This window comes from Pieris napi, chromosome 15 (assembly GCF_905475465.1).
Source record: "Pieris napi chromosome 15, ilPieNapi1.2, whole genome shotgun sequence".
Lineage (NCBI taxonomy): Eukaryota > Metazoa > Arthropoda > Insecta > Lepidoptera > Pieridae > Pieris > Pieris napi.
This window is the reverse complement of record NC_062248.1, coordinates 1,992,388-2,015,569: the sequence shown is the minus strand read 5'-3', so window position 1 is coordinate 2,015,569 and position 23,182 is coordinate 1,992,388. Positions and strand designations below refer to the sequence as shown.

At 33.2% G+C, this 23,182-nt stretch overlaps 1 protein-coding gene across 1 annotated transcript in view; it reads right to left on the bottom strand.

Annotated features, from left to right (window-relative positions):
- The window catches only part of LOC125056863, a 42,031-nt gene that overhangs the window by 6,165 nt on the left and 12,684 nt on the right, over positions 1–23,182 (bottom strand). Inside the window, exons 12-29 of the mRNA XM_047660180.1 lie at positions 22,339–22,557; positions 21,200–21,349; positions 20,354–20,485; positions 17,472–17,552; positions 16,273–16,353; positions 15,281–15,364; positions 14,965–15,075; positions 13,041–13,109; positions 11,775–11,879; positions 10,917–11,018; positions 9,874–9,972; positions 8,827–8,946; positions 8,058–8,177; positions 7,298–7,417; positions 6,734–6,808; positions 5,967–6,074; positions 5,193–5,276; positions 4,127–4,207 (exon numbers count right to left, since the gene is read on the bottom strand). Coding sequence (XP_047516136.1) covers positions 4,127–4,207; positions 5,193–5,276; positions 5,967–6,074; positions 6,734–6,808; positions 7,298–7,417; positions 8,058–8,177; positions 8,827–8,946; positions 9,874–9,972; positions 10,917–11,018; positions 11,775–11,879; positions 13,041–13,109; positions 14,965–15,075; positions 15,281–15,364; positions 16,273–16,353; positions 17,472–17,552; positions 20,354–20,485; positions 21,200–21,349; positions 22,339–22,557 — 1,941 coding nt within the window. The remainder of the gene's footprint in view (positions 1–4,126; positions 4,208–5,192; positions 5,277–5,966; positions 6,075–6,733; positions 6,809–7,297; positions 7,418–8,057; positions 8,178–8,826; positions 8,947–9,873; positions 9,973–10,916; positions 11,019–11,774; positions 11,880–13,040; positions 13,110–14,964; positions 15,076–15,280; positions 15,365–16,272; positions 16,354–17,471; positions 17,553–20,353; positions 20,486–21,199; positions 21,350–22,338; positions 22,558–23,182) is intronic.

Here is a 23,182-nt window from a genome sequence, read left to right as displayed (position 1 = left end):
GTTCAGAGTGAGTTTACAGTAGCGATAATATGTATCTTATGTAATAATAATAATAATAATAATAAAGCCATTTATTCCAAAACTTGCTTATGTTTTACAATGTTGTTAGTACTTAATTGCTTAAATTTAAAATGGTTACTTATAATTACCGTTAGTATTATTATTTATGTACAAGGTTTGGATCCCTGTTGGGTAAAGGCCTCCTCCATCCTTTTCCATGACTCCCTGTCTCTGCCTATTTGTATCCAGTCATTTCCTGCGACGTGTGTTATATCATCAGCCCACCGTCTTAATTGTCGACCAACATTTCTCTTCCCCATGGGTCCTTTCCATCGTGTGGTTTCAATGGTCCATCTTCTGTCTCGGTATCGTGAGATGTGTCCAGCCCATCTCCATTTGAGTAAGAGTGCGTGCCTGAGAGCGTCAGTTAATTTGGTTTTTTGACGAATTTCTTCGCTCCTAATTTTGTGTATTCTCCTAATTTTCAGCATACTCCTTTCCATTGCTGTTTGGTTACTTTTAATTTTTTGTTTTATTTTATTTGTAAAGGTCCAAGTTTGGCAGCCATACAGCAAGCAAGGTAACAGGCATGTATCAAATATTGTCCTTTTCATGTGTGAGCTGTAATTGCCTTTTAAGATTTCTTTTAATGCCCAGAATTTCTTCCAAGTTGTGTTGATTCTCCTTGTCACTTCTTCTTCGTTATTTGAAGTTTTGAAGGAAATTTGTTTGCCCAAGTATATGTATTGCCTGACGTATTCTATATTATTACCTTTTATCACTATCTGGCGCTCCCGATTGTTCGTTAGTATCTTCGTTTTATTTACATTCATTTCAAGGCCGATTTTGGAACTTTCGCAGTCCAGTGATCTCATCATTTCGTCTAAGTCTTTTGCAGTCTCAGCAATAACAGCAATATCATCTGCGAACCTCAGATTGTTTAAGTATTGTCCGTTTATGTACACTCCGCTGTTCTTCCAGTCTAGTTTTTGGAAGATAGTTTCAAGGACTGCTATAAACAGCTTCGGGGAAAGAGGATCACCTTGTCTAACTCCGCGTTCTATGTTTATTTCGTCACCTCTAGTTTCTAATTTAACTCTGCTCGTGCTTTTTGTATAGATATATTTCAAAACATTGATGTATTTCTGGTTGATATTTGAATATTGTAAAGCGTTCCAGATTGCACAGTGACTAATGCTATCAAAAGCTTTGCTATAGTCAATGAACGCCACATACAGAGGTCTATTGTATTCTCTGTATTTTTCTATGACTTGTTCTAATGTCTGTATGTGGTCCATTGTGCTGAAGCTTGATCTGAATCCTGCCTGTTCTTTTGGTTGCTGCTTATCAATATCGTCAGATATTCTCTTTAAGATTATGGATGAAAATAGTTTATAAATACTTGCCAGCAGACTTATGGGCCTGTAATTCCCTATATCTAAGGGATTTCCTTTCTTGAAGAGAAGGATTATATCCGATGTACACCACTGTTTTGGTACCTTTTCTTCATCTAGTATCTTATTGAACAATCGCGTAAAATGATATGTTAAAATGGGTGCTCCTATTTTAAGTGCCTCATTGCATATTCCGTCTGGTCCGGGACTCTTCTCGGCTTTCAGCTTTTTCATATGATCATAAACTTCGGAGTATTCAATTTGTCTGATGTGATCTGTCGTGTTCGTATGGGTTGTTTGCGATATGATTTCGGGGTTATTTTGTTTACTATATAAGTTTTTGTAGAAGTTAGTAGCGTGATTTATTACATCTTTTCTGGATTTTGTTTTTAGTGAGTTATTTTCAAGTTTTTGAATCCAGGACTTGTGTGTAGTTAGTTCTTTGTATGCTTTTTTGGCACTTCTAAAATGTTTAATGTTCCTTGTAATAATCTCGTATCTGTGGTTGTTGTAGTCCTTACGGATTGATCTATTAGTCTCTTTGTATATTCTGCTTAGTTCTGTTTTCATATCTTTAGTTTTGTTCTTTGTGTGTAGTAGTTCCGTGCGCCTTTTTAAAAGTTCCATTGTGTCTTTTGAGAAGATATTGTGTTGGTGGGGATACATATTGGTTTTGTATTTTAAGCTCTCTGTTATGCCTTTTTCCAGGATATTGTAGTATGTTTGGATATCAATGCTGTCTGTTTTTATATTTTCTGTATGTTTTTGTAGATTTCCGATGTAGCACTTTATTTCTGTTTCTGTCTTGGGGATATTAGCTGGTGTTGTATAGGTTTTTCTGCTCTTTACTGGACTACTCAAAAGTAATGTTGCTCTCACTAATCTATGATCGGAAGAGAATTCAACTTTGTTAAGTACCTCAATATTAGTTATAAGTTTGTTGTGGGTTATCATAATAAAATCTATTTCATTTTTAGTTTTGTGGTCGGGTGATAACCATGTCCATCTAGAGCTTGCTTTCTTTTTGAAAAATGAGTTCATTATGGATAGTTTGTATTGATGAGCATAAATTAAGAGCCGTTCCCCTCTATCATTCCGCACTCCGTAACCAAATTTTCCCATTACTGGATAGTAGTTTGTTTTTGGACATCCTATTTTCGCGTTGAAATCTCCCATGACAATGACCTTCCCTTCTGTCTTTGTGTGAGCAAATTCAATGTCTTTGTAAAAATTTTCAATTTCTTCTTCTGTTGATCTCTCTGTCGGTGCATATGCTTGGATTATTGAAAAAGAGAAGCAATCAAACTTCATTTGTAGAAGTGCTACTCTTTCAGAGATTCCTATAAAGTTGATGATGTTATTTTTATACATTTTCTTGATAAGGAATCCCACTCCATATAGTCCTTTAGTTTCGCCAATATAGCAAAATATAAGGTCGCTGTGCTCTTCTATCTTACATCCCATTTTTCGGACTTCTGCAAGGCCTATAATGTCCCAGTTAATATTTTTTAGAGCATTAGTCAATTCAAGGAATCGTTCTATTGATCCTAGCGATTTTACATTATAATTGCAGATTTTGAGTGTTTGTTTCATACCATGATCTATTTCTCTATTTGGTGGAGGGTTGTAGTCTGATTCCCCACGATGACAAGTCGGATTGGGGAATGTTTTGTTTCTTTTATCTATTAGTTCTCGTCTGTTTAATGTTTTGTTCCGGTGGCTGATGGCAATATCTTATAGATTCTGAACGGTTGGCACATTGGCAGAAGGTAAGGAATTACTTCTATTCCTCATTATGTCGAATGCATTTAACCGAGCTGTTTTTGTTGACAGTTGTTGTTTGTGAGGGTGCTCTATTGCGTTAGGCGAGGTTGATGTTTCCCTTTTGCGTTTTTCGTTACCTGGTTTGCCCTGTTTAATAATTAGCTTGTCGTAGTTTATGTATGCGTAATTGCCCTTCTTCCTTTCCTCTTCCACTTTTGGTTGTAGTTTCTTTCTCATGTCCAATATTTCTTTCGGGTAGTCTTCAGATAAATACAAGTTTTTCAATTTCTTTTTATTTACCACTATCTCGTTTTTCTTCCAGGCGTTCACGAATGTTAGGAGGATAGGCCTTTCTTTTCCGTTTTTTGTGTTATTTTTGCCAATTCTATAGATCGTGTTCACATCCCTATCTTCAAATATCTTATGTATTTAATATTATATTTCTCATTTTTTGTTTTTGTTTAATACTGTAAATGTAGTATGTATGTTTTGTGAATAACCATAATAAACATATTTGAACATAATAATCAAATTAAGTTTATCATCTTCTTCTTTCGCATTTTTACTTAATTTCCTGCAAATGATTCAAGGAAGTGTGTTTGGTACTAGTTTGTACGAAAAGAGAACCCATTTGTTGCCTGTTTTTTATAAAACTAACAAGGAGACTCACATTGACAGAAAAACTCGCCAATGTGTTGCCAGCCTATTAAAAATTAGTGTACGCTTATCCCGAGGACCCTAAGTTGAATTAGTTCGAAACAAAAAACTGCCTTAAGACGCTCACTTGTGGAACTACGGACGTCGTTTATAATTATTATTAATTACCTTACACTAGGCTTTTTAGTAATATGTAAGTGAATGTTGAAGAACAAAGGTCTAACATACCCAACTGCGATTCAGAGTATGACGTCATCCTTCTAATTGCAGCCGCAGATGTCACTACTAACAAAATCAACTTGTCAAATTACCTGTGTTTATAGTACTAGCTGGTTTGCAGAACGCGGAGCGGGTTTGAAGATTGACTGAAGACACTGAAGTTATTTTCGTTCCTAGAATGTTTAATAACTATGAATGAATTTTTAAGTGAACTTTTTTAAATTTTGTAAGTAAGGCATGGCAGAGACAGCCCTATCATAATTATCCAAAAATCAAGCAACTTAGGCAGTAAGTTTCATTACTTAGCAATAAGTATTTGAAAATGTACCCAAATACTTCAACAGAAGAAAAAACCATTCGTTTAGTAGAGTATTTTTAATCCTTTTACGTGATAGGTATAAAATAAAAATAAATCAGTGGCGCTACAACCTCTTTTAGTTCTTGGCCTCAGATTTCTGAATCAGATTCATGATCATTTTTAAATCTAATAGGTCTCATGTTATTTTATACCTCACGTGTATATCCTTTCTATAACATATTTTCATAAGTATCTCCATTGGTTGGCCGGAGTTTGAACCTCGGAGTTAGAGTCACACGCCTAGCACGGCTTATACTTATAGTGATAAAAATCAGTGGTGCTACAACCTCTTTAGGTCTTGGCCTCAGATAGCTGAATCTGTTGCATGATCATTTTTAAATCTAATAGGCAAGTAGGTGATCAGCCTCCAGTGCCTGACACACGCCGTCGACTTTTTGGGTCTAAGACATGTCGGTTTCCTCACGATGTTTTCCTTTACCGTTCGAACAAATGTTTAATGCGCACGGGGACCTAACCTACGACCTCAGAGATGTGAGTCGCTCGCTGAAGCTACTAGGCCAACACTACTCTTATTTATTACTTATTGATCTACTAGTGGACCCGACAGACGTTGTCCTGCATGATATTTCAAGCAATTAGTTAAGCAAAGTATGAAAGTACCGACTGCAGCGCCATCTGGCGGGCTGATTTGTGAATCTAAACCATTCCCAGATCCCCTTGAACACACACAAAAAATTTCATCAAAATCGGTCCAGTCGTTTCAGAGAAGTTCAGTGACATACACACTCACAGAAGAATTATATATATAAAGAAGATAGGTATGGGTTTTCCAATGTTACCTGCACAAGACAATACTGTTCCTTTAGGGGTTTTTAGTTTAGCCAACCCTCTATTCTCTAGACGTTTACAAGGGATTAATGTATCTGTGAAAAGTCATTAATTTAGAGATAACAAAAAAAAATGAGTAATTAAATTTCAAACAAAGAATGTGAAACTTTATGTCGCAAATTTCAGAGAAACTAACATACACATTCTAGATTTATTACACGCATTAATAAATAACTTTTATTGAATACGTTCTAAATAAACTAAAACTAAACTACGCGGTCGCCCTTCGAACTGGTTGCGTAGTGATGAGCGAAATTGAAAAGTGACGAGTGAGTTATGTGATGGTGTTTGACGGTTTTCTTTTTATTACTTTCTTTTAAAATTTAACGGATCGTCAAATGGATACATTCACTAACAAATAAAATGTATGTATAGAGTCAGATATTGACTCGTATTGAAATTGAAAAATGTGTCCGGCCAAAAAGGTTGTATTCTCTGACATGTCAAAAAATTATAGCTGTCAGAATTCTACGGAATTAAAAATCATAGTATAGTTGTCAATAAACCATAAATACAATAGACGCCAAAAGTGTGTCTGGTCCATGTCCCAATCGGTGACGGTACTTAACATTAATTTAAATTAGAGTATAATAAAGATAGACACAGTGCTTAAAAACTGTAACCAGCTAGAGTAATTTCAATAAATTTTACTTGAATTTTGACTTCTTTTAAATGTTTGCCAACTATGTTGAATCATGTACATTTCATATATCAATTGTATTTACCAGTAATAACACTTGGTGTATCTTGAAAGCTTGATTCTGTGGTTAGTGTGCCCGTAGATATTTTTATATTTGATGTATAATTTGGTGTTGCCATCGTCGCATTTGATTCTATAACAATGTGTTCTTACTTAGCAACTAAAATTATTCAAATTCACAAAAAATATACATATGGAAATAGCATAATATTAATCAATCTCATTTCTCAATATGTCTTTTTTATTATTAACCTTCGGTGGAGCACCAAACCCCGGACTGAGTTTTAAATTAATGATAAGCCCCAAAGGTTGCATAAGTTGTCTATGACATAAATTCAACAAAACTTTCTTTAAGAAAACAAGTGGAATGTGGAATAAGAATAACATGTGAAATTAAATGAAGGAAAATAAGTGAAATTTAGTGACCGAAAATAAGACTTGGCTTAAAGGTCTCGTTACCAGGCCATAAAATTATTAAAAAAAAAAAAAAAACTTTCATTACCATAATTTAATTCGAAATATTGAAAAATAGCTAAATACTTCATTAACTAAGCAGGATAAAAAACCTATAGAATATTTTAATTATTTTATGTGCAATGTGCATGGTATGAAATGTAAGTATTGCCTTAAAATCATTTATTACGAATTTTAGTACTCACGTACAAAAATTCCATATTAATGAATGTTTTGTCACATGTATTTATTTACAAAGTGATAAAGACAAAACATTTTACAACTATTTGAAGCTTCTATGTTTATAGAAAATTACACTTACTCAATTAATACACTTACCATTTTTACTTTTGTCCTTTAAAGTGAAATGAGTAGAAGTAGCTGTTGCACGTAATAAGTTGGATTTGTCTGAAACTGGAAATGATACAATAACTATTAATTTATTTTAAAACCGACACAAAAGTAAAAAAAATAATTCGCAAATAAAAGTAGGCGAGGATTTTAATAGTAATGTATAGGGACTGACGTATGAAATGGCGCCAAACCAGCCACAGATTAGTGTCATTATAACAGCGCATAGAGTATGCAAAGCGCACTTTCAAGCAAAAATAATAATGAAAACTATTTGGTGATACAAACTTTTTGAAAATGACGTCTTATTTTGTTTGAGCAATAGCGTTTTTAATTTTTATTCTCGATATTGTGCTTTCGTCATTAGACATTCAAAGTTCAAATATTACCATTAAAGATTGAGTTTTGTTTAAAATTAGAAAAGTTTTTCAATCTAATATTTTTAGAAGATTCATAAATAACAAATAGCAACTAAAAATGCTTCAACACTTCAAGCTTAAAATATAAATTTTAAAATCTGTTTTCTTATGTAGGAGTAGTATGTAAAATAACCTTTATTTGAGATCAGCTGAATGGAATCATTTCTTTTGGAGTTTTCGCTCGGAAGCATAGATTCAGCTTTTATGGTAACGGTAGGAGAAATCGGTAGAGGGTTTATCATCATGTCTGTACCTGAAAAACAACGGTATTTTATTTGGACTATGAAATCGTTTGATTTATTCTTACATTATAACGATTGCAAAAATTCTTTCCTCGGCAGGATGCATGGTTAATTTACTAACAAAAATCAATCATAAAAAAAATCTGTGGCGCTACAACCTTTTTAGGTCTGGGCCTCAGATTTCTGAATCTGTTCCATGATCATTTTTCAATCTAATAGGCAAGTAGGTGAAGCCTTCAGTGCCTGATACACGCCGTCGACTTTTTGGGTCTTAGACATGTCGATTTCCTCACAATGTTATCCTTCACCGTTCGAGCAAATGTTAAATACGCTCATAGAAAGAAAGTCTATTGGTGCACAGCCGGGGATAGAACCTACGACCTCAGGGATGAGAGTCGCACGCTGAAGCAACTAGGCAAACACTGCTCGTTATCGACCTCGCCTTCGTTAAGACATTTAGAGGAGTAAATGTGGACTTAGATCACTACCTTGTCATGGCCCAAGTAATGGGTGGGATCTCTAAAGGTAAAACAGTCATAACTAACACAATAATTTAATATGAAAGCACTGAAAGATGACGCGTTGAAAGAGCTCTATTCAAGCAAACTGGACCACCTACCTACTTAACTGGAAAAATAACTTTAAATTAACCTTTATTTGAGATTAACTGGATGGAATCATTTCTTTTGGAGTTATCACTGGGAAGCATTGACTCAGCCTTTATGGTAACGGTAGGAGAAATTGGTAGAGTATTTATGATCATGTCTGTACCTGAAAAACAACGGCATTTTATTTGGACTATAATATCGATTGATTTATTCTTATATTATAACGATTGCAAAAAATCTTTCCTTGGCAGGATGCATGGTTAATTTACCAACCAAATCGATCGTAAAAAAATCAGTGGCGCTACAACCTCTCTAGGTCTGGACCTCAGATTTTTGAATCTGTTTTATGATCATTTTTCAATCTAATAGGCAAGTAGGTGAACAACCTTCAGTGCCTGATACACACCGTCGTCCGTCGGTCGTTTTGGGTCTTAGACATGTTGGTTTCCTCACGATGTTATCCTTCACCGTTCGAGCAAATGTTAAATGCGCACATAGAAAGTCCATTGGTGCACAGCCGGGGATCGAACCTACGACCTCAGGGATGAGAGTCGCACGCTGAAGCAACTAGGCTAACACTGCTCGTTATCGACCTAGCCTTCGTTAAGACATGTAGAGGAGTAAATGTGGACTTAGATCACTACCTTGTCATGGTCCAAGTAATGGGGAAAACTCTAACGGTTAGACAGAACTTACACAATAATTCAATATGGAAGCACTGAGAGATGATGTGTTGAAAGAGCTCTATTAAACCAAACTGGACCACCTACCTACCTTAAATAGTTAACTGGGATAAGGAACTTTAAATTAACCTTTATTTGAGATCAACTGGATGGAATCATTTCTTTTGGAGTTATCGCTGGGAAGCATTGACTCAGCCTTTATGGTAACGGTAGGAGAAATTGGTAGAGTATTTATGATCATGTCTGTACCTGAAAAACAACGATATTTTATTTGGACTATATAGTCCATTATATTCTTAGAATAGTTTAAAAAGTCGCAGTCATGCGAAATCACTACAGGCCGCTAGTTATGTATTCATAACAATTTGTATGGAGCTAATTGTTCGTGAAGTGGAATGACAAAAGGTTGGCTTTATAGTATAAGATCCCGCTATACAACGACCTTCACCGAGATGCTTATTTAATGAAACTTATTTTATATTTAATTTAATATGTCAATAAATATAATCCATATGGGTTGCCTAGCAAATTTCAGTCCAGAGTATGTTTAATTAATATTTAAAAAAAAATTCTTTTTTTATAATTTGCATGTAGTGAATTTTTTTAACTTTTTTCAATCAATATTTTTAATCAGGGTAGTATTATATATGTATCACTATAACCTTCTTTTATACTAAAGATGTATATATACTTTAGTGTCACATAAAAAATATACACATAAATAATTAATTGATTAAAAACAACCTAACTTTTGCATATTCTATGGGCTTCATACTTTCGATTGGTATAGAATTTATCTAATAATCATACCGGTGAAATGTTTAAAAAAATATTTTTTTTTTAAATTAATTAAAAATACTCTGGACTGAAATTTGCTAGGCAACCCATATGGATTATATTTATTGACATATTAAATTATATATAAAATAAGTTTCATTAAATAAGCATCTCGGTGAAGGTCGTTGTATAGCGGGATCTTAGACCATTATGTTTGTATCTATACTTGAAAAAGTACATTCAAATTTAGAACATTATTTGAGAACTACTATCTCGTGTTTGTGTATTTTTTATACTTATATTGTAAGAAATTTTTAAATAATTGCAAAAGACAAGAATTAAACAAGTTTATTCATTTCTTAGTGCCGTATATGTATTACAATAAATTAAATTAAATACCTATATTGCTGTATGTATTTTTCAAATCTGTATTTGTTGAAAGGCTGCAATCGCAATAAGCCTGAGGCACTTTCGTCGGACTGCATTTTATTTCTCCAGCTGAAATAAAATTAACTTATATTTTTCCACGCGAAACATAATCTTATACTAATATTATCGTGAACGGAATGTGAATGAAGCGACTTCTTTCTCTTTCTATTCAACATTTGTTTTTGTATTTTTTTTTCAAAATCCTTGTGTCAAAAGCAACGAGTTTTATAAGAGTTCCATTTAATTAAATTATAAAAATTAATATGACTTTTGCATGCTATTTTTAAATGGCTGATTGTGCGGATTTTTATAATAAATCGATCTAAATGTACCACTATCTATGCAAATAAACGATGTATTATTATTAATAAAGGAATAAAATATATACCCCCTTCTTCACAATTAAATCGGTATATTTTTTGTTATACCTACAGTATTTAAGATTTGCGTAACTGGAGAAAAATTCTTTGAACACTTGAGCAGTGTTGTTTCAGCGCGCGACTCTCATCCCTGTGGTCGTAGGTTCGATCCCTGGCTGTGCACCAATGGACTTTCTTTCTATGTGTGCGCATTAAAATTTGCTTGAACGGTGAAGGAAAACATATTGAAGAAACCGACATGTCTTAGACTCAAAAAGTCGACGGCGTGATTAGATTGAAAAAAGATCATGTAACAGATTCAGAAATCTTAGGCCTAGACCAACCCAAACAGGTAGTAGCGCCACATATCTTTATTTTATTTTTCGACTTCTATGCTGCTTCCAATAAATGATTGATTATCATTGATTTAGTTTCCAAGCGAATTTATAGAAAATAAATTATAAATCTGTGGTAGTATGCTATCGTAGCTATCTCGTAGCAACATCAAACAGGTGGTCTCACTGCGTAGCATTGCGCTACTTTGTTGCAAAATTATAGTTTAATTCAATTCCATTTTAAATACCTTATTTAAAATATATAATTAATAACCCGATCGGAAACACTACTTATCCATTGATAGTATAAATTAATTACCTGTATTTGAAGAGTTGTTTGCTCTTGGCAGATTACATTGGCAAATATTCGATGAGTTAATTGGAGGAGCTTCTATCGTCGGTTTAAATGTAATTTCGGTGGCTGAAATTACTATTTATTAAAAGTTTATTTATTTCACAGCAGTGTTGGCTTAGTGGGTTCAGCATGCGACTCTCATCCGTGAGGTCGTAGATTCGATCACCAGCTGTGCACCAATGCACTTTCTCTCTATGTGCGCATTTAACATTCGCTCGAACGGTGAAGGAAAACATTGTGAGGAAACCGACATGTCTTTGACCCAAAAAGTCGATGGCGTGTGTCATGCACCGGAGGCTGATCACCTACTTGCCTATTAAATTGACAAATGGTCATGAAACAGATACAGAAATCTGAGGCCCAAAGGTTGTAGTGCGACTGATTAAGTTTTATATATTTTTTTAATTTTATTAATAACTTCAAATTACAGTGAACATTAACGTGTAATATCAAGTTATATTTTAAAAGTAATTTAGAGTTCTTCATACAATTACAGTCGTAACGATGACATCGAAGCAATAAATTCAAGATTATGACATCAAGAGTTAGAATGGTCTAAGTAACAGCTTTATGAGTTGGAAGCTTCGCAATATAACCCTTTGACTAATAGCTTGTATATCTTTGTAAGGAAATAGTATTGTATGTTACAATACAATTCTGAAATACCGTATATCGTCTATACATATTATATACTGTAAAGAAATGTTGATCTAAAATATCGATCATAATTTGACGGTCACCGTATGTATTAAACAATCATGCCTTTTAGATTCCTATTTTGACATGTTAGCGAACAAATAGTGATCAAAGCTGTAAATTTACCTGCATTATGACATGTGATCATCATATTCGGCGGATAAATTTGACGCGGGATTTCGTTTTTAAAAACCAGTGCGCTGACAGTACTTGTCGGCAAACACATTGTATCTGTAAAACACAATATTAAATAATATATACTATGGTTTTGTTAATGCACCTACGTAATCTGTGATGGGCGCGAACTGTCATTCATGTTTACAGTTAACTAATTAATTAATGTTTAAGTTAAAATTTAGTTAAAACATTAATTAAAAAGCAAAAAGTTTCAAGATTTCATGTGGGGTTGCAGCTCCTTATAAAAATAAAAATAAAACTAATGTGATTAAAAAGAAAGTAGCAGAGTTTATTGCTAGTTCTTCTCATCCGTTCTACGCCTTTGATTTGACAAGTAGTTAAAGTTTTTGAAGTTCTTTAGGCGCGTTATGAAAAATTTTTGAGAGTGAAATTTTACGATGCGCGCGCACCGTTACACAAAATTAACAGAATGAAGTTGCCCACGGAAGATGCATTGGACATAATTTAAAAACAACATTCGAATAATAATAGAATTTATGTTACACTTAATGTAAGAGAATGATAATAAATATTTATTTATTTAATTTTTCAAATGTAAACTGAACTTTATTGACTATAATGACTCCTTTTCCAGTCGTTGATTATTTAATTGTAATTAATTATTTGTATGCAATCAAAAACTATTTTTAATAATGCTAAAGAAGTATAACTTCATACGCGCTTATGTACATAAGTACACGCACCCTTTTTTTATTATTTTCGTTTATTATAATACCTAATATTATGACACCTATATGAATGAATGATATTTAAATTTGAAACAGAACTACATCAGTTATCTATGTAGTACAGGAATGTACGGGCTGGTGTCCCAAAGTCACCTAACACTCATTAGCGTTCATGATATATTTGTATCCCCATATAAGCTTAAAACGACTTTGGTGAAATATAATTAAAGAAAATACACATCAATGGCTAATATATGAACGTTAGATAAAAATTATAATTTTTTTAAACACTAAATAGAGGTGATACAAAAAAATATCATATCATTCGAATTCTTTGTGTAACCGAACCAAACCAGATTAGATAATTTTTACTTAGTTATGTTTCCTTGTAATAATGATATTCTGAGCTAATTATTAAATATATTACTTTTTAAATACTTCATAAATCCTTAGGCTAGGCTCTTTATACGTGATTTATAATTTTATTTCGATTATAGTCAAGACGACAAAAAAAAAATCAACAAACCTGAACACTGATCTACTTTTTGAATCAATGTACATTCTAAATTTGTAGACGTACTTTTAAGGCAGGCCCCTAGAATAGAAATATATAATATTAAGTCAAATATGCAAGCAACTTTTATTAATATACAGTAATTGTAAGTATAAATGCTAAGTATAGCCATTAACTGCCTTCCCAGGAAAGCTAGAAACTCCTTACTGCGACACTTTCTGGTACTAATTTTTTTTTAAAATTATTTTATTAATTCATGCTGATGATGAGGTTATCGCCAAAACTAAAGCCTATTTCGAGGCTAAATACATTTTTTAATTTTTTATAACCTCTATAATCGTCGTATCGCTCTCTAAACTATATTGAATAGTCGAATCATATTCAATTAAAAAAAAATCTGTGTTTGCCTATGAACTACTGAATAAAAATATTGATCGTTTTGGTTACGCTAGCAATAAATTAAACCATAGCTATTCATTTAGAAACAAATACTACATAGTGATTCTATAGTTTGATATAAGTACCATCATACAAATAGTAGAGAACCAGTCTGTTGCACAGATCCCCGTTATCAAAGACGTTGCGCCTACTGAATGCTGTCTCCGACACTATCGACATATTTATATGTTCCCAGAGTGAATTCACAGTAGCGATGTTGTGTATATTATGTGTTTAATATTATAAATGTACCTGCTTTATTATATTTTATTTAATGTTTCACGACATTATCGTATTGGCATAGTCTGTAAGGATAATGTATGTATTTCTGTAATAAATAAATAAATAAATTTTTGGTAAAAATTATTTCCTTAATGATAACAATTATTCATATTTGTATGCCCAAGTTATATTCAAAGGCCTCATTTACTTCAGAATCTTTGTTCAAATAAATATAAGGATATAAAGAGATTTCGCGAGAGCGTCTAGTATTATAATGATGTCTTTAAGGGACAAAAGAAAAAAACATTTTTGAGTTTTCTTCGTCGAGGGGTATTCGACCTTTTCCTTGCTTGAGTGGCTTTTAGAAATAAAATAAGATTACAGGCTCTAGGTAGGTCTTTTGAACACCAAAACAAGGAAATGCAAATTTTAAAAAAAGTGCATTATGTTATTGAAATTATAATTGGCGTTTATATAGTGCAAAAATAGTGTTAGCTATATTTTTATTTATTAAAAAAACTAAAAATTAACAAAAAAAATATATTTTCAAAATCTTTAAATAAGCATGTGCCGTAGTTAATAACTTTAGCGATTTTGCACGCCTTATCTACTCTTGACATGTCAAAAAACCCAGTCTTTCGAAACTTGAATGACTTTTTTCTCACTAATATAACACTTACAGGATAATATGAGTGCACTAAAATCGAGTTAAATAATCTATCAAGCACATATGGTATTTTTTATGAACAATTATTTTGTTTAACATAGTAAATAATAACTTTAAAATCAATCATTCTTGGACGTCCGTCAGTCTGTGTTTATGGATCCATGTATGTGGCAGAGAAATTGGTCGAAAAATTTATCGTACCAGAATATTTTTTTTTCTTATTATATAAAGTTATGGGCTGATTCCTAGTTAATATTAGCGTTCTAAGTACTGTCGTTTAATTATAATTTGTAAAAAACTAAAAAACGACTGTGTATTTGTATACTAATATACATTTATTTTAGATTTTTTTTTTAAATGTGAATGACCGCTATGAGGCGTGCACTTTTGGATTTTCCAAACTTTTTTGGTTTACGAACGACCGCCCAAAGTAGGGGGCGTAGGTAAGAGGAAGTAGGGAATTGGGTGTAAAACTAGCTCTGGCAGATGCGCAGAGGCATCGAATGATACAGTTTTTATTAAATCTCGGAAGGAAAATACGTGACGTAAAAAAATCCTATCTTTGATCAAGTCTCTAGTACTTTATTTAACTTAAATTCTTATACAAACCTTCAGTTTCAATATATTTAGAGTTTTTCATAAGTTCACTTCCCCGAAGTTTAGGTTCCGTTGAAAATTTTGATTTTTGAACCGATATTGCTTCAGATATCATTTGTGGTTCTAAAATATATTTTTAATTAATTATGCAGTTTTTTTTTAAATTAAAAAAATTGTCCAGTGTTGCTAAGTTGAAAGAAACGGAAAAAGCGTAACAAATCACTATTTAAAAAAAACATGTCTGTGAAAAATAGAAATGATAATTAACGCGTAAAAATATGTCGTAGCTATTCCACTCTTTTTGGAAAGAAAACGATTACAAACTTACTTTGTTTCTCGACAACCATTGGAAATATAGAAGGTCCAACATTCACGTGATTATTCTTAGGTACAGTGGAAGTATTCGATCCAACTGTAAAAGAAATATATTCAGACAAAACCTTCATGAAGTAGTTATACAGACCTATACCTATACACATATTTTATATTTTATCTGCCAAGGGTGTACATTTTGCTGAATTAGGATTTTGTAGTTTTATAAGCGTGGCGATTTCTTTCGAAGTTACGCCCCGAGAGTATAGCCAGCCGTAGGCACTCTCTTCAACTGTTACATTGCATTCATTCGTTACATACCAATTATCAATTCATTATTTCGCTTATATTGTATTGTTGTACGCGAGTGCTCAATATAGAGTAAAACTAAGATATTCTGTTATTTTAATCACCCCGATGATGAGGCTATACTTTCGGGGCGTAACTCCGATGATTTAGGAAATCGCCACGCTTATAAAACTTAGATATAATAATATGTACGGCCTAAGCTCATATAATTTATAAAATATAACACACATACAGCATTTATTAGAAATTTGTCTTTTATAAAGACAGATCAAATAATTTTTATATATATCCAATCTATTTGGTCTACAAAGAGGTATATTCTGTACGAATAATAGAAACAATCTTTATCCCTAATTTATATTTTATATACTTCAGGAAGTGAAAATTAGTTCTAAATTCCTGCTTATCTTAAACGTAAAACTGGTTGTTAGGAAATGAAAGTGAAAAACGCTTATTAAAATTACAACTAACATCTTCGCTTGTAAATATTTTTAGTATTCTATACTTATTAAAAATGGCATAGAAGTTGACACTTGGCACAGACACAAACAGACATGTGCCGCGACTGCTTTTTAGTATTATGAAGCCAAAGAGTTTGTTTCATTTAATACGGCTTTAAGGCTTTGTTAGGCTTAGTTTATCAAGAACATAGCCTAGAATAAAGGCTTGTAAAAGGTTAAATCCAAACAATATATTAACCTAATTCATTCCGTGTAGCTACTTGGACATTTTCCGTAGTAATTGCTGCTGATTTCTGAGCCATCGCCCGTGCGTCAGTACCTAAAACGTAAAAGCTTTTTAAGTCGAATTTTCCGGCGATTTACACAAAATTGTAATACATTTTTGTAGTCATAAACTTTTCATATATGCAGATATTTTTCACAGGCAGAAATTCTTTGATGAATGGAGAATCATGCTATATAATTGTTAATAATAATAATGTAATTGCAAGATTATGGTACAAAAATGATATGGTGTAATGGTTGCAGCTCCTTACAAGCATTGTGTAAAACAAAAAACTTGGCGATTAAAAAGAGTGGCGGAGATTTTATTGTCAGTTCTTCTCTTCCGTTCTACGCCCTTGATTTGAGAACTTGCAGGAAATGTAAAATTAGAAGCATTTAATGTATATTTCTTTTTTGAGGTTCATAAGTGTACATTTTGTTACCTATATGAATAAATTATTTTGAATTGTCTAGTATCAATTCAGGCTTTCGGTAAGTTATTGAAAAGGCACCGAATTAAGACTTATTATACTATAACTCATATAAATGGCAAATTTTATTCATTTTTTATCATAACTTACGCTCTTCTACGTGAGATAAATGATACGTTTAAATAACGTATGTGAATAGAAGAAAAATTTAGTAACTTAAATAATTTTTATCTAAATGTCTTACTGAAACTTAATTCGAAGTAAATTTAAGATAATCTAATATATTGAAAAGCATTTCTGCCAGAATTTATGTCTTATAACTGGTTTTAAACGCGCTGGACGTCGAGACTAAATACGAAATTCCACCCGTATCACCTCAACGTCCGTCGTTCTTTAATTGAGCCGTGAGCGTTATGGCAATTTCTGCCGCGCACCACCGCCATGTAGCACCAGCTGCCCATTGAAGTATGTCCGAATCAATTTGATTTAGGGTCATCCAAAACAGCGGACCAATTCTTAAAAGGTTGGCAACGCACTTGCGAGCGCTCTGGTATTGTGGGTGTCCGTGGGCAGCGGTATTTACATCAGATTACATTGGATTTTGACATATGGAAGTCATAGTCCGCGCTAAGTCTCGTTTCTGAATCTTACCCATAAACATCAAGCATTTAAATTCAATATTTAAAGAAAAAATAAATAAATGAATGAATTTTTTAATGAAATGATTTAAACTATTGGTTACCTGTTTCATGATAGACAAGCATTGTCGTTTGAACGTCGGCATTATCGAAATGATACCGTTGTAGGTAATGCAACATTCGAACTGAAACAAATTAATTATTTAAAAACTATGTTATAATTCTTATATTTATTTTATTTACACTTCTTTGCTTACAATAAAATAATTAGAAGTCTAAAAACACCCTATATAATATGCGCTGTGGCATGGTGCGGGTGAATTTTTTTTTTTTAAGATTCAGTAACGTTTCGTTTCACTCTTGAAAGTTACCTTCATTTCAGCTGAACCACATTCGTAATATATTAAATCATTAATAACTGTAGTAACTTAAATTTAACCCAGCCAGATTGATCTAGTCTAAAAATAACATTAAATTGAAAGAAAAATTAGGCAACTGTCACCTGAGTAAATAAAACTCTAGAAACAAATTTTTATAATGGTTCGATTAGTCTTGACACTAGATTTAAGATTTGACTAAAGTACTTATGTTTCATCATGTGTTTTGTCTGTCTCTGTCAAATTGTGTTTACACACATAAGACAAGACTTGCGTGTACAGTTTGGCAGAAACAGGAAACCACTACTATAGTTAATAAGGTACAAATAGGAGGGAACAAGCGTGTACGACTTTGAATTTAAAAATAATTAAATTTGGTTTATTCTCAGTGCCGGATAAAGCAAGCGCGGGGCCTGTAGCAAATTCTGCCTAGGGGCCCTAACCAAGGGTTTAGGATTTAAATAGTTCGCCTGTTTCCTCGAAATACTTATAATCGATATTATATTAAAATCGATTAGAAAAGTACAATCTCGGCTACGTAAACTCGCAAAATAAATGTATACCTATATAAAAATAAATATCTGAAGGGTACAAATAACATGCTAGTCTAAATATGTATATCGATTATAATTAAAATTTGAAAATTAACGTTAAAAAGATAAATACGTACTTATTTTTACGATTATACTTGACAAAGTCAAGTTTATTTTTATGTGGAAGTAAAGCATAGACTAAGCGCTTCGCGTTAAAGGTATGCAAGATATTTTACGCTACTATCTAAATTAATACTTTTTTATTACGGTCAGACAGGCGTTGGAGCGCGGGGCCCCTAAGTTCGCGGGGCCCGTAGCATTTGCTATTCTTGCTATATGGCTAATCCGGCACTGTTTATTCTACAATAATTTATTATATTAACTCAAAGATAACTAAAATAAAATCAATTTCAAATAAAATCCTATTCGAATTCAGTATTTCAACGCGTAAATAAGATCAGAAATCTTGTGTAGGGAAAATTTCATTTCGAGTGGTTTTTGTCTGAGACACCTTTCTTAGAAACTACATTTGACGTGTATAATTCTATAGGAGTCTGTGGAAATTCACGACACATTGAACTAGTATACAATCGTACTTGGTCGTAATATTAAGTTATAAAAATAAATTAACGCTTCAACCTTTTTCGGTCTGGGCCTTAGATTTCTGAATCTGTTTCATGATCATTTGTCAATCTAATAGGCAATTGGTGATTAGCCTCCTGTGCCTGACACACGCCGTCGACGTTGTGGGTCTAAGGCAATCCGGTTTCCTCACGATGTTTTCCTTCACCGTACGAGCGAATGTTAAATGCGCATAGAAAGTAAATCCATTGGTGCACAGCCCTATCGAATCTACGACCTGAGGGATGAATGTCGGACGCTGAAGCCACTAGGCCAACACTGCTCATAATTAAGCTATACTAATTCAATAACGAGGATTTTTTTTTATAAAATATATGTGCTCTAATGCTAAATTATTTCTGAACTCACCAGTCAAGACAGGCTATTTAATATTGTGAATAATATAAATGAGATTATGAAGAGTTTGTGTTTTGTTGAGTCGCCTAATTTCAGGAATTCTATTTTTACTCCTTCTTAAGCGGGCCATAGACGGACCGCATATTGCAGTCAAGACCGACTGCAATATGCGGTTTGCTCAGGAACTGCTCGTGTGGTCCGTGTATTGCGAATATGAATTTAGTATGGAAACTGCAGATCGCCGTGCGGCGACCGCATATTGCAGTCGGTCTTGACTGCAACATGCGGTCCGTCTATGGCCCGCTTTAGTCTTAGTTTCTTTAGAGTAAAAAAACCTCAATCGATTGAATCTATAAATTTTTAATCTTTGTAACATTGACTCAAGTACGACTGTATTATTGTTTAGTCTACCATTAGATATACACATATATAAACTAGCTGACCCAGCAAACGTTTTTTTTTTAGTTTAATAAAACTATCTACTATAATACAAAATGGGGGTTGATCGTAGAGTGGTGAAAAGTAAGGGTTGTATGTATTTTTGTATGCCATATCATAAAAAAAAATTCTAAAACATAAAAAAGAATTGTTTTGGGGTGGACTTTTCACTTAGGGGTTTGAAATTTAGATAGTAGCCGATTCTCAGACATAATGAATATGCATAAAAAATTCGTAAGAATCGGTCGAGCCGTTTCGGAGGAGTATGGAAACGAACATTGTGACACGAGAATTTTATATTATACTACTAACATCGTTTTTCCATGCATATTTATAATAAAAAATAGGGGTTTATTGTTGAGGGGTGAAAATTAGGGGTTGTATGTATTTTTTAATGCTGTATCATAAAAAAAAAATTAAAAATTATCTAAAAATTAAAACAAAAATTGGGGCATGAAAAATAGATGTTGCCCGATTCTCAGACATACCCAATATGCACACAAAATTTCATAAGAATCGGCCAAGCCGTTTCGGAGGAGTTTAACCACAAACACCGCGACACGAGAATTTTATATAATAGATTTTATATATAGCAAACACTATAACATGGGAGTGTCGAAACCACACTTATACATATTATTAACATTAAATACAACTTACATTTAGTATACTTAGTTGACTTAGACCAATCGGAAAATCTCTGCGTAGTTTTCTTCCACACTCGATTTAAGCGATGTTTGCAGACGCGGCTTAGTGCAATTCGGTTTTTCAATTTCACTAATCTTCTAGAAACTGCAGGAGAACGTTTACTATAATATTCTATTTGAATATAATAGCATTTTTATTAAACGTTTAAGTTATAACTTAGGTTTATATTTAAAATGACAGTGATATTTATTTTCTCATGTTTAATTATTGCCGTTAGTAAATTAGCTGTTCCAATTTTAAACTAGTTATGATGTTGATATTAATTTATATCTAATAGGAAAGGCAAAGGACTTTAGTCCATACAGCCAGGTCTTGTTCTTGGTAGTAATTGAAGAATTTTGGTAGTTTTAAAGACCGAAGCCACGTCTTCATTGTTTTCGGTCATAAGGCCTAAGCCACTTCTTCGATGTTTTAAATTGGTCGAAGTCAAATTTAAACTATTTACGACCCAAAAGCAACAAACGGCTTTTAGACAAAAATATGTGGATAATAAATAGCAACAAATTTTGTGTCAAACAAGCACACGTCTTATAATCAATGAATGGATATTATATTTTCTGCAATAACTTTCGAAATATTTTACGAAATTATGGTTCGTGTATAAATGTGATATTTGAACGCCTACACCTAGATTTTCCCGCCCTTATTATGGAATGTGTGCTTAAAATGGTACGTGTTGCTATGGTAACCAACGTACTATTTTAGTCTGTATGTAGATAAGATTCAATTCTATATCACGAACTGCCACTCAACTCCATTAATTTTTAAACAATTTAGACTAAATTATGGAACAATTACTTTTATCTCTCTTGGTAGGATAATTCCTATACTTATGGCACTTTTTGCATCTCCCATACGAGTCACGAAGGTTTCGCCGATCATTGTCACGTCCAATCACTTCCTTCCGCCAACAATAATGGTAGAAATATTCGTGATAGCTGCAATTATCTGAAATATTATACCAAAATTGATAATTTATTTCAATTCTAGTAATTTTGTAATTTATAATATAACTCGCGTATTTTGATTGTAAAAAAATACTGCAAAAGATAAAGAATTTTATGTTAGAACATAAGGCTCACAAGTTCGTAACTGGCCTTTCAAGAAGTACGCTCTTTTCTTGAAGGCATAAAGTCGAATGGATTCGGAAATACTTCTGTGGGCAGCTGGTTCCACATAGTTGTGGTGCGCGGCAAAAACTCCCTTAAGAAACGCTCAGTTGTGGAACGACGGACGTCGAAGTGATACGGATGGTATTTTTTATTCTGCCTTGACGTCCGATGATGAAACACAGCTGCAGGTATTAATCCGAACACAATTTATTCGTAATTACTCTATTAAAGTCATAGATAATATTAGTCTTAGTGTTGCCCTCATTTTTTAATCAAGCGTATCTTCTGTGATTGACTTTAGATCTTGGTGTAATTGGATCCAGATCAATCGATATTTCTTTCATGAATATCACCTATAAAACTATATGTTACTTGTCTTCTAATAGATGTTTATTGGAAATTCCATCCCACACTTCATCCTTCTTAGGCAATTCATTTACGATCTCCGCCATTAAGTTGTGGAATACGCTGCCTGACTCCGTACGATTGGCTACCTCTTTGTCATCTTTTAAAACTCTTCTGTATAATCATTTCTTAACCTTATCCTATCCTCATCAATCGTGACTTGTATAATTCTTATGTTTCCTTTTACATCACTATTCGCTGTTTATGTATTTGTAAGATAAGCTTTTAAGTTTTTAGTTTGTTATTAATTTTTTTTTGTATTACTTTAGATTAAGGATTCTGCACTTCTCGCACGCATCATGTTTCTTTTTTTTTTAAAATAAATGAGGCATACAGTACGCCGTCGCTATTTCGATAATTTTGATTTGAGTAAATTTTGTAGCAATACTGTGTATTTTATAAAGCATTTTGAACCTGTACCTGGATATTTAAAGGCGGAATAATCACTTGATAATTCCCTCTGACCGTGCCAAGTACTGACAGTCGTCTCAGATTCCTTGGAGGTTTTGAAGATAGTACTGCATTGGGAACTTGGTAATCTCCAGTCCAACTGATCAGTTATCTCGCTTAAAACATCTAGCACCTGGCTTGAGTTCGGCAGATTTTCTTTGCCATTCAATGTGCTGGGTGTGTCTCGTCCTGATAACATAGATAGATTGTTTTAATTCAGAATATTTGACGTAAATATAGGATATTTATTTAGGAGATTTTTAAGACTACACATAATATGCGTTTAGTAACGTAAGAGTATTACGTAAGGTAAGTTGGGGGGGTGTTAAAGCGTTACGACGCGTTAAGCTTAGGTTTCCTAGAAGAGCGGTGCCATCAACTAACGGCCGTCATTTTACGGTTGTTAATAACGGCCGTCTTTACTTTTAACATAATGCAAAAAAACATAATTTTCGCTCGTCCAAGTCACGTTTCCACTCATAGTATTAATTAAATATGGGCATCGCTACACGCGAAAAACGTTGAACTAATGTTTATCACCGCTATGACGGCCGTCATGCAAATGACAGCACCACTATTTGACGTTACGGTGACACTCAACGTTCTCTAGAAAACCTACTCCGATGTTATTTATAGACAACGTATGGGTGACGTCACCCAACGTTACATTACGGCCGTTGGATAACGGCACCGCTTTTCTAGGAAACTTAAGCTTTACGAAGCGTTACGGGCGGTAGGGGGGAAATGAATAAATATAATAACTCGATTAAAGTAATAAAAAAGGAATTTTAGAGACGTTACGGTACTTAATTGT